Source organism: Zalophus californianus, chromosome X (genome assembly GCF_009762305.2).
Source record: "Zalophus californianus isolate mZalCal1 chromosome X, mZalCal1.pri.v2, whole genome shotgun sequence".
Classification (NCBI taxonomy): Eukaryota; Metazoa; Chordata; class Mammalia; order Carnivora; family Otariidae; genus Zalophus; species Zalophus californianus.
In genome coordinates, this window is record NC_045612.1 from 59,919,670 (window position 1) to 59,931,743 (window position 12,074).

General features: G+C 40.8%; 1 protein-coding gene across 2 annotated transcripts in view; it reads left to right on the top strand.

Moving 5' to 3' along the window:
* The first annotated feature begins 6,788 nt into the window (after positions 1-6,788).
* RPS6KA6 (ribosomal protein S6 kinase A6) overlaps positions 6,789-12,074 on the top strand; it is a 191,753-nt gene continuing 186,467 nt past the window's right edge. For both annotated transcript variants that reach the window (XM_035725759.1, XM_035725760.1), the window contains exon 1: positions 6,789-7,412. In XM_035725759.1, coding sequence (XP_035581652.1) covers positions 7,335-7,412 — 78 coding nt within the window. In that variant the 5' untranslated portion in view covers positions 6,789-7,334. The remainder of the gene's footprint in view (positions 7,413-12,074) is intronic.

Here is a 12,074-nt window from a genome sequence, read left to right on the forward strand (position 1 = left end):
CAGAAAGGGTTTCTCTAATAACTTCCACGCTTTTTTCAAGCCCAGCTAGTATCTTTAAAGTCATGATTCTGAACTCTACGTCCAACATTGTACTAATGTCCGTATTGGGTATGTCCCTGGCTGATGGTACTACCTCTCGTTCTTTTTGCTGAGGTGATTTTTTTTGTCTTGTCATTTTGTCCAGAGGAGAATAGATGAATGAGAGAACAAAATGCTAACAGATTAACGTCCCCAGCAAATATACTGTATACAAATCAGAAAAGACCTGATACCAGGGGAAAAGAAAGGGAAGGAAAGAAAAAAGAAAGAGAAAAAAAAGAAAAAAAAAGATAAAAACAAAAACAGAACAATACAAAAAAAGCAGAATATGATCAAATATGATCAGGCTAGTGCATAGATCAGTGCCACACACTAGATTTTGGGTGTATTTTGGTCTATTAGAAAAAAGTGCCTCCTAAAATTTTAAAGGAAGAAAGACATATATGTACAAAATAAGGGTTGATACAATGAAGTGATGGAAGATGACTGTAAAGATGAAAATTATAAAAGATTTTATAAAAGGAATTGATAAGTTGTTTGAAAAAAGAAAGAAGATTTAAAAAAAAATTAAAGAGGGAGAGAATGTGATCAGGCAGGAGACTAGAACAAAGCCATACACTAGTGATTTAGGGTATATTTTGATCTGTTAGAAGAAACTGTATCTCAAAATTTTAAAGAGAGAACAACTTATATATATATGCCAAAAATAAGGGTAACTACTATGAAGGGATAAAATATGACTCTAAAAATGAAAGACAAAAAATGTTTTTTTTTAAAAAGGGATTAATAAGATGTTGGTTGAAAAAGGGAAAAAGAAAAATTAAAAAAATCATTTAAAAAATTAACTTTGATGAACTAATGAATCATGGTAAAAAAAAAAGCTATGAATTCTATGTGCAGTATTCCCCTAGCGGTGGCATTCTCCCGTTCTCCTTGATCGGTAAACTTGGTCTTGGCTTGCTGGCTGTTGGTGCTGATCTTCTGGGGGAGGGGCCTGTTGCCGTGGTTCCCAAATGTCTTTGCCAGAGGCGGAATTGCCCCGCCCTTGTGAGTCCGGGCTAAGCAAGCTGCTCGGGTTTGCTCTCAGGAGCTTTTGTTCCCTGCAAGCTCTCAGTACAGCTTTGGAGGACCAGGGCGAAAATGGTGGCCTCCCAATCTCCACCTGGAGGAGCTGAGAACTCGGGGCCCCGCTGCTCAGTGCGCCCCCAGAGAAAAGCAGTCACTCCCGTCTCCCTGGTCTCCGGCCGCACTCCGTGCTCATCTGGCCTGTGACCGAGCGTTTCTAACTCTGGCACCGGACCCCGTGTGGAGTCTCCAAACCCAGCAGATCCCTGCGGTGCGTTCCCGCGCCGCTCCTCCCCGGGGAGGGAGGGGAGTCTCCCCGGATCTGCCACTTGTTGGGTCCCTGCTGCAGGAGCAGTGGCCTGACTGGGCCGTGGATCACAGTTTATGGCAACCCTGAGCTGAGACCCCGCGCCTTGGCTCTGTCTCTGCAGCCGGTTTCCCCACTCTGATACCTGGGAGCTCTGCCGCACTCTGGCACCCCCGGTCTTTCTGTGACCCCGAGGGTCCTGAGACCACACTGTCCTGGGTGGGTTCCACCCCCTGCTTAGCCACTGCAGCGACGTCCCTCAGCGGAGCCAACTTCTAAAAGGTCCGATTTTGTGCTCCGCGGCTCTATCACTTGCCAGAAGTGGCCGACGGAGGCCCCCGCCCCCGCCGTCTATCCTCCCGAATATCGCCTCGGATTCACTTCTCCGCAAGTCCTCCCTTCCAGTAAGTGGTCGCTTCTCTGTTCAGAGAGTTGTTGCTACTCTCCTCTTCAATCTCCTGTTGAGTTCGTAGGTGTTCAGAATGGTTTGATCCCTATTCAGCTGAATTCCTGACACCAGACAAAATCCAGGTCTCCTACTCCTCCGCCATCTTGCTCCGCCCCCAGTTATTTATTATTTTTAGAGAATGAAAGTTCTCTGGCACTCCTAAGGAATTATCTAAAGATTAGAAGTATTTATTAAACCCTTAAAACTTCCCTGTTTGTGTACATGAATCTACTTTTATAATTTATGTCTAAATACCTTCAAAATGAAATGTTTGAATATTTTCCTAATAATGATTTTATGTTCTATGTTGGCTCACCATTTTCCAGATATTTAGGTTAGAAACTTTGGGGAAATAAGCATAGAATACTGAGTGACTAAGTGGCTCTTTCTATAATTATACACCAAATATGCATTACTTTGTAAATACTACAGTTTAGAAATCAGAACCATAGTGTAGAATCTGTGGGTGGTCTGTGATCTGTTGATCAAAGGCCCTTAGTTCATATTTTATACCCCTTTATTGGGGCCAAGAAAGATTTATCTGTATATGGGTCAGTTAACTTTATTCAGTTAAATTACATGACCACTTATTTTCACCTTTGGCCCTGGTAATCCAATGTGTGTCATTTATCTACAGGGTAAATAAGTCACTTTGAACGTTTAAGTGTACCTTTTCCTTAGTCCTGAAAATACTCAGAACACATGATCTAATGGTGGAGCCTATCTCATTACCTTTTTGTGATGAACAATATATTATTTAGAGACTAGATATAGTACATCCCAGTTCCAGAGTCACTGAGATATTACTAAATATTGTGTAAACTTCTAATGTTATGCTCTAATAATTGGAAATCTAGAGATACATATGTATACAGAAAATTTCAGGCTAAAGATTTCTTGAAGACTAAAGCGAAAGCAAGAATCTCTGCTATGTATACTTTGCAGAAGACTGAAGCTTGAGTCTTCCTTAATACCTGCCTTTGGGCTAAATAAAGTCATCATGTTTTTCACCAAGGAGCTAAGGACCTCTGAGCTAGTCGAAATTGTATATAACAGGTCCTGGTTACTAGTAACTTAAAATCAGGCAATATGTCTTTGATATAATAAATCAAAATAGAGCAAATAACCATTAAACTCTGCAGAGTTAAGTGCTGTCATACATTTTTATATTAGCCCACAGCTTTAACACAGTGCCTGGCTAGAGTAGAAAAATATTGTTTGTCCGTCTGATGTATTGAGTGCCAGACATATCCTGTGAGTACAGAACTTAATAGGTTAATTCACTAACATCAAATTCTCAAAGTTTGTTAGTAAAGAAAATTAAAGAAGTGTTGAAATAAGGATATGGAAAAGATTTTATGGAAGTAAAAAGGAATGGGTGACTAATTTTCCCCAGGGATGAGTGTAAAGAGGGTATGGAGAGGGGAAGGTAATATCAGAGGGGTTTCACAGAGCAACAGAGTGGGGTAGAAGTTTTGGCATCAGACAGATGTAGTTTTAATTCTAGAATTTCCATTTAATGTCTGTGAGGTCTTGGTAAAATCACTGTACCTTTTCCAGGCTCAATTTCCTCATCTGTAAAATACAAATAATATAAATTTTACAAAATTTTATAAGGGCTAAATAAATTCATGATATGCTTGGAGCATAGTGGGCTCTCAGTAAATAATAGTTGTTAGTATTGACTGCTATTAAAAGTAAGTTGTTTAGGAAGACTAAGATAGGGAAGATACAATAAGATGTGCATAGTTCTGACTGGAATTTGAGATGGTAGATGAAGCTGGAAAGATAGTCAGAGGCCAGTTGGTGAGAACATTTGCTTTCAGAGATAACAAGTGTGGATATTTTACTAAAGATGATGGGGTATCATTGAGGAATTTTGATTCCCGGGCTGCCAGTGAAGAGGATGGTTTGGAGAAAGAGTATAAATTTAGAGTTAGAAAGACAAGATAAGAGGAATCATTAGTATCACTAGTTCAAGGACATATTCTATGAGGTGAACTGAGGCAATGACAATGGAGGATAGAGCAGACATTGTTTGAGGGCGCCTGGGTGGCTCAGTTGGTTAAGCGACTGCCTTCGGCTCAGGTCATGACCCTGGAGTCCCTGGATTGAGTCCCGCATCAGGCTCCCTGCTCCGCAGCTTCTCCCTCTGACCCTCCCCCCTCTCATGTGCTCTCTTTCTCTCATTCTCTCTCTCTCAAATAAATCAATAAAAATCTTTAAAAAATAAAAAAAAATATTTGAGGTAGACATAAAGGGACATGTTAACTGAAAGAACTGAGAAACAGGAATTTATTAAAATCCTTGAGTTGAGGAAAGCGTTTTGATTTTTTTAAATGAGAGAGATGTATGTATGTTTATAAGCTAAGAGGAATGTTGAATGAATGAACATATTTGAAGGCTAAATTTAACACAGAAACCCAAAACATTCATAGTGGAATATTACTTAATCATAAATAGAATGAAATCTTGCCATTTGCCACAACATGGATGGAGCTAGAGAGTATTATGCTAAGTGAAATAAGTCAGTCAGAGAAAGACAAATACCATATGATTTCACTCATATGTGGAATTTGAAAAACAAATGAACATGGGGAAAAAAGAGGCAAACCAAGAAGAGACTCTTAACTATAGAGAACAAATGGAGGGTTCCTGGAGGAGGGGATGGGTTAAATAGGAGATGGGTATTAAGCAGGGCACTTGCTGTGATGAGAACTGGGTGTTGTATGTAAGTGTTGAATCACTAAATTCTACACCTGAAACTAATATTACACTGTATGTTAACTAACTGGAATTTAAATAACAATTTGGAAAAAGGAAAAAAAAAGAAATACGTTCATAGTGAGGAAGCTTCTTGATATCGTTGATGTGATGTATTTATCAAATGCACAAAACAATAATAGCAAAGGACACACTAATTCATTCAGTAAATATTTACTGAGCTCCATTATGTTCCCGGCAGTATATTAGGTGCTCATAGGAAAAAATAAACAAATATAGACCCTATGTTGATTGCTGTTATGAAGAAAAGGCAGGGGGTGATTAGAGAGTTATGGGGATTGCATTGTAGAAAGGATGGTCATAGAAGCACTCTGAGGTGACATTTGAGCAGCAAACTAGGTGGAAGGTGGAGGTCATTAATTGCCTGGAGAAGTCCAGGCATGGAGCACATTGGTTGAGGTTGAATCAAGAATTCAGTTTTGAATAGATTAAGTTTGAGATACCTATTAGATATAAGTAAAATAGACAGTTGCATGTACAAGTCTTGACTTCAAGAGTTTGTGGTTAGAGATAAAATTTGAGAGTTCTCAGCATACAGGTGATATTTTAAGCCATGGAAATGGATGGGTTATGGAAATACCTAGGCTGTTGGGAAAGATAGAGGTGGAGAATGGAACCCTGAAGTTTCTACTTCTAGATACTGGCAAAACGAGGGATTGTCCAGCAAAGGGTACTGAGAAGAAATGGCCAGTGATGTAGGAGGAAAATGAACAGTTTTGTTCTGGAGGCCAAGTGAAGAAAATGTTTAAATAAAGAGGGAGTCATAAAAAAAAAAATAAAGGAGTCATAAACTGCATCAAATGTTAATGGGTGGTTCAGCAAGTTAAGGTCAGTAACAACAATACATTTTTCCTGATGGGAAAGGTCCAGTAGAGAGACAAAAATATATGATGCTAAGGGGTTGGTGATGGAGAATTGCAGAACAAAACCTTTGAGTGGCAAGAAAGGATGAGATCCAGTGCTCAAAATGGTGGGCCTTATTTAAGAACACTGCCAGTTCAGACAAACAAGAATTTATGCAAGTGTGTGCACATGCACATTTTCACTGTTTATAGCTTCATGCACCCACTACTTTGAAAGTTTTCACTTTTACAGAATCATATTTGTAAAGCTCACTCTTTTCCCTGGGATTTTAAGCAGTGTTGGTGGGATGGCACCTTTAGTGATCCTTGTTTGCAATTCAGTTCCAACCTCTTTGGTCTGCTTTTCACTTACATAGTGCTGGACGCCAGATGGTGAAATAAATGGAGGGCATAGTTCAATGTTTTCCTCGAGCACAACACAGCAGCCCTAGGTGTAGCAGTGGGGAAAGTGTTCTTGCCTTTTACATTGACCATTAGACACCTCTCCAAGGTACTGAGCCGCCTTGTCGCTGTTACCTTTGCTATTTTAAGGCTCCTTGAAGTGTCAAAGGTGTAATCACTTTTTTACAATGGGTTCTGAAGTGTTTCAGTAAAGATCTTGATCATCCCCCATGTATGAGACTATACTTATCTCAGTTATATCGCTAGCTCCTAGTACAGTGTGTGGCTCAGAGTAGCAAAGCAGTAAACGTTCCATTGGAAGAAGATAGAAAAATGATTATTTCACTACAGGTCTAATACCTTCAGAGCGGGGTGGGGGTGAAATTAGCTCCGTACATTCTGCCTTCAATGCCACAAGTAGAGTTCAATAAGTGACATATTTGTGTGCATATGTGTGTGTGTGAACACTAGAAACACTGCATGGCATCAATACTATGGAAATGCTGAGAGGGACAGGGGGTGGAAGAGTTAGGAAGTGCAGGTATACTAGTTTATTTTAAATGCATTTTCTTCCTGCCTCCAGTTTCTAGAAGACCGATGTATAAAATCCCCGCTCCACTATTCGTCACTATAAAAAAATGGGAGTGATTCAGTGTATAGGACACCTCCTTCTGTGAACCCTGGAAGCAGATATTCCTGGAATCGTCCCCTGACACTGACTCCGCCAATGCTCCAGAGCGTCTCCCGGTTCCCACATTCATTTTGGGAATCCTCCCGCCTGCAAGCCGGCTTCGTAGACTTGGGAGGGCCTGCTGAGCATGTGTGAACAGCGACGCGCATGCTCCATGTAGTTGGGCAGGTTTACTGCGGCGCTCCAGTGGCTTTTACTACTCTTCTCCCGCCTCCTCGCCCAGCGAGTCTTCCTCGTCTCTTACGCACCCCCAACCACGCGGTCCTCGGTATTCACCCCGGCTCTTTGTTCCCACCCCCTCTTCATCCTAGGCTGGGGAATCTCCACTGACGTTCGGGTGACGGTACTATGCTGCCGTCCGGGCCTTGGAGGGGGGGGTTGTTCCCGGCGCTGCACAGGTAACGCCGCCGCCGCCGCCATATTGACGGAGCTCGGTACTGGGAGGCAGCCCTAGGAAACGGGGTGGGGGACAGAGTCAACGCCCGAACTACAGTCGCGGTGGCGGCAGTGGTGAGCACAAGCCGAGTAGAGCTCTCCGTGAGGCAGCACAGAGTTTTCCTGTCTATGGGGAGCAGCTGCCCGTGGCGGCGATCCTCCGCTCACAGCCTCTGAGGGCGCCCTGCAGCTAGGGCAGCGGTCGCTGAAGGAGGGGCTGGAGGTTCTGGTGGTGGTGGCGGCGGCCGGCAAGCTCAAACGACGGGATGCGCGGCTGCGCCAGTGGTTGGCAGCTCCTGCTCAAGTGCTCCTGAAGGGGCGATGCTACCGTTTTCTCCTCAGGACGAGCTCTGGAATCAAGAAATGGAGGTTTTCGGAGGCGGCGCGAGCAGCGGCGAGGTTAGTGTGGTGGCCAAGGGCTGGAGCCACCCCCTTTCCTTTCCTCAGGACCCTGGCTGGGGGCCCGAGAGAGAAGGTCGTGGGGCTAGGGAGCGGGGTGCCCAGGCAAGCTCCCTTGAGGCTGCGGGACAGCGAAGCACGCGCTACCCCAACTGTGCTTTCGCTCGGGAGACGGCGGGCTAGGGCGTGGGGAGTCCGAGCAGCCGCGGCCCGGGCTCGATCTCAAAAGGAGCTCCTGCCTCCCGGGCCACGCTGGAGTTATGACTAAGTTTCTTCACTTTGCGACCCGAAGTGGGACTGGGGAACGCGCCAGGTGCCGCGCCTGGCTCAGCACATTCCTCTTTCTCTGTTGAGCCAGGTTTGCTCTCTGGGACCACTTTCACGGACAGCTGCTGATTCCAGCAGGCTGTTGAAACCTGGTACTTTAGGAACCCAGCGCAAAACAACAACAACAACAAAACAAACAACCCCCCCCCCACACACAAAGAAACCAAAACAAAACACACACCTAGGTGACAGAATAACTCTGGGGACATTTGCTCATAGGGATGTGTGCTCCTCCTTACTTGGCTTTCTTCTTTCTCCATTGGAATGCTGTGGGTTTTGTAACGACACAAGTGGAGATTAACTGGTGCCCACGTTTCTTTGTTGACGTTAAGGCGATGTTCTCTGGTCCCCTCATTTCTACCACCCTCTTCCTCCTGTCCTTTCCCCAATTGCTATCCCCGTCCCGTTGGTTAGTAAAAGAAAACACAAAGTAAACCCTAGCCCTTGTAAGATGAATCTTTGGAAGACTTTGAGGTTCAACCAGAGTATTTTGGTTCTCCTCTCTTCCCGCTCTTCTAAAACTGTTCTGGTTGGATTTAGGTCAGCTGTGCAGTGAAAATTTAGATGTGAACAGGTATTGTTTTTAGTGTTATTGCTATTGTTGTTAGAAGCGGGCAGCATTTAAACTCTAAAAATGAGCCTTTTGGGATAGAAAGTCAGATCCTTTTCTAATAACTTAATGGATTAGCAGCTTAATACTCCAGTAGAGGCCACAGTAGACCTCATAAAAAGTCTTGAATGCCAAATTGACTCACAGTAGGATATTTTGAGGTAGGACTGGCAATCACAATCCTCCACATCTCAGGATATTAAATTGTCTTCAAGTACTTGCTCCATCCTTAAAAATACACTTTGGACTGTTCTCTGTTGAAATCATTCTTTTTTATTTTTTACATTTCCAACTAAATTGTGGTTAAAATTCCGTGCCAGGATAACATTTAACACGAAATGTAATAGAAATAAATTCAGAAGGAGTCTAAAGTTGAACCCTCTCCCCTATAGTAAATATTTTACTAAGTAAACTGAGCAGTTCCAAAATGCATTTTAATATTCTACATCTCTTAAGAACAAGATAAGTGAAGAAAGGTAAATTTCTTCTTGGAATATAGGGATGTTTCATACTTGCAAGATTTTTCTAGCAAGACCATTCAAAGGGAGAGGAATTTTATTTTATTCATGTATGTAATCAGTTGGCTTATAGTCTCAGGTATCTGGTATATAAAAACAATTAAATGTTTGTATATAAGGATGGGGTGGGAGATGGAGAGCCTTTTGCATGCCTACTATTTTATTATTTTTGTTAAATTTGAATGGAGAAATGTTTTGAATCATAATTACCACATATGGTGTTTTTATTGTTTGCAGTATGTTTTAGAGATTTAACAATGGGTCTCTAACTCATCAATTTGGAAAAATACTCAAGTGAAAATTGCTAAATCTTGTAAAGTAAAACAAAAGGTGAAGGTAATGTGGCAAAGATAGTATTTCTGCCTCCTTTGTCTAAAACAGTTATGACTGATTAGGTTTAATGCTTCAAGTGACTTAGTTAAAAATATTCTAGGTGAAAACTGCTACATCTGAACAGACCTGTTTAGCATGTAAAATAGGGTTTTTTTGTTGTTTGTTTATAACAGTATTCTTTTGATAAGAAGGAAACAATTTTACCTCGCAGACTTTATTTTTAAATTTTTTTAAAAATTTATTTATTTGAGAGAGAGAGCTTGAACACAAGCCAGGATGGGGCAGAGGGAGAGAATCTCAAGTAGATTTCCCCCTGAGTGCAGAGCCCAACATGGAATTCAGTCTCATGACCCTGAGATCATGACCTGAGCCAAAACCAAAAGGTGGACACTCAATCGCCTGAGCCACCCAGGGGCCCCCTCTCAGACTTTCTTTTTTTTTTTTTAATTTTTTATTTCAATTCAACTTAATTAACATATAATATATTATTAATTTCAGAGGTAGAATTTAGTGATTCATCAGTTGCATATAACACCCACTGGGCATTACATCAAGTGCGTTCCATTTTAATGCCCATCACCCAGTTACGCCATCCCCCCACACACCTCCCCTCCAGCAACCCTCAGTTTGTTTCCTATAGTTAAGAGTCTGTTATGGTTTGTCTCCCTGTCTGTTTCATCTTATTTTATTTTTCCTTCCCTTCCCCTATATTCATGTTTTGTTTCTTAAATTCCACATATGAGTGAAATCATATGATATTTGTCTTTCTCCGACTGACTTTTAATTACATGTTTGTTGATGTTGGCTTTAGAAATGTTAACCCTTCAGCATGAACTTTGCAGCCCCAATCATGATAGTTTTTAGGACCTTAGGTGTTTTCATTGTAGAATATATTTTTTGAAAATGTGTTGGAATCCTTAAAGAAAATGTGAGTGAGAATGTGTTAACTTTAATGTCAAAGAAAGTAATTTCTGTCAGTTTTTGTGTGTGTTGAATCCTGGTAAAATTAAAGATTATGTGCTCTATTATATACTGTGGAGTCTTTTTCAGTATCTTTTACTTGTCTTGCTTTATGGGCAGTTGTTAACCTCTGAATTATCATTCAGAAGTGTGAGGATTGGTTGTTTGAGACACTGAACATGGTTTCTCACAGGAAACAGTTATTAACAGTTACATTTTTAGACCAGGGCACACAATAGGGAGTTATAATGATGAAGAGCCTCACCACTGTTTGTAAAATTGTCCTGTGGGAAAATGTGTTGGAGGTTTGAAATAAGAACTAGCTTCGTCCCAGTGAGAGGTTGAAAATGGGCCTTAAGAGGGGAAATATGGGTTCTTTTGGCTACTGGTAAGAAGGTTCTTGGGAGAAGGGAAATAGGATAAGCAAGAAGCTTTGGTTGTCAGAGCTCTTGCAGGGACTGTCTCAATTAGGTATACTAGGAATAGGGACTTCAAAGAGCATCACCCCACAGAAAGACACAATTTTAACTCTTGACCGGATTTTGTCAAGATGAGGGAAGAGGTGTTACTTGAGGTGTGATTGGGTAATGGGCATTCCTGGGTAAGGGTTATAAAGAACAGCCTGATGTAGTAAAGTGAACTTTTCATGAGTTAGTGCTATGTACATTACGGTATGCATTTAGTTGGTTGGTTGGTTGTTTTTTGGTGAGAGAGTGCTTGCTTCCTGAAGGAGGAATTGATTATAGTTTTCAAATTGCATATTATATCATATCATATTGTAATTGGTACTTTTATTAATTTTTCTCCCAGGTTTTTATTTAAATTCCAATTACTTAACATACAGTGTAATATTAGTTTCAGGTTTACAATTTAGTAATTCAACATTTACATACAATACCCTGTGCTCATGACAAATGTCTTCCTTAATACCCATCACCTATTTAACCCATTGCTCCACTCACTTCCCCTTGGGTAACCGTCAGTTTGTTCTCTATAGTTAAAGATTCTGTTTCTTGATTTTCCTCTCTTTTTTACCCCCATATTTGTTTTTTTTGTTTCTTAAATTCCACATGAGTGAAATCATATGGTATTTGTCTTTCTCTGACTGACTTATTTCACTTAGCATAATACTCTCTAGCTCCATCCATGTCCTTCCAAATTCTTTTTATAGCTGAGAAATATTTTTATAATATTTTCTATTTTATAATATTTTATAGCTGAGAAATATTCCTATATATATATACACATACATATATATATGCACACACATACACGCAAACACACACACCCACCACATCTTCTTTATCCATTCATCATTCGATGGATACTTGGGCTGTTTCCATCATTTGGCTATTGTAGATAATGTGGCTATAAACATTGGAGTTCATGTATCACTTTGAATTAGTGTTTTTGTATGCTTTGGGTAAATACCTAGTAGTGTAATTGTTGGATCATAGGGCAGTTCTATTTTTAACTTTTTGAGAAACCTCCCTACTGTTTTCCAGAGTGGCTGCACCAGTTTGCATTCCCACCACAGTATGAGAGGGTTCCCCTTTCTCTGCATCCTTATCAACATCTGTTGTTTCCTGTGTTGCTAATTTTAGCTATTCTGAATGGTATGAGGTCACATCTCATTGTAGTTTTGATTTGTATTTCCCTGATGATCAGTGATGTTGAGCATCTTTTCAAGGTGTCTGTTGGCCATCTGTATGTCTTCTTTGCAAAAATGTCTATTTATAAAAAAAAAAAGTCTATTCATGTCTTCTCATTTTTTAACTGGATTATTTGGTTTTTGGGTTTTGAGGTTTTTAAGTTCTTTATATATCTTGGATACTAACCCTTTGTCAGATATGCCATTTACAAATATCTTCTCCCATTCGCTAGGTTGGCTTTTAGTTTTGTTGCTTATTTCCT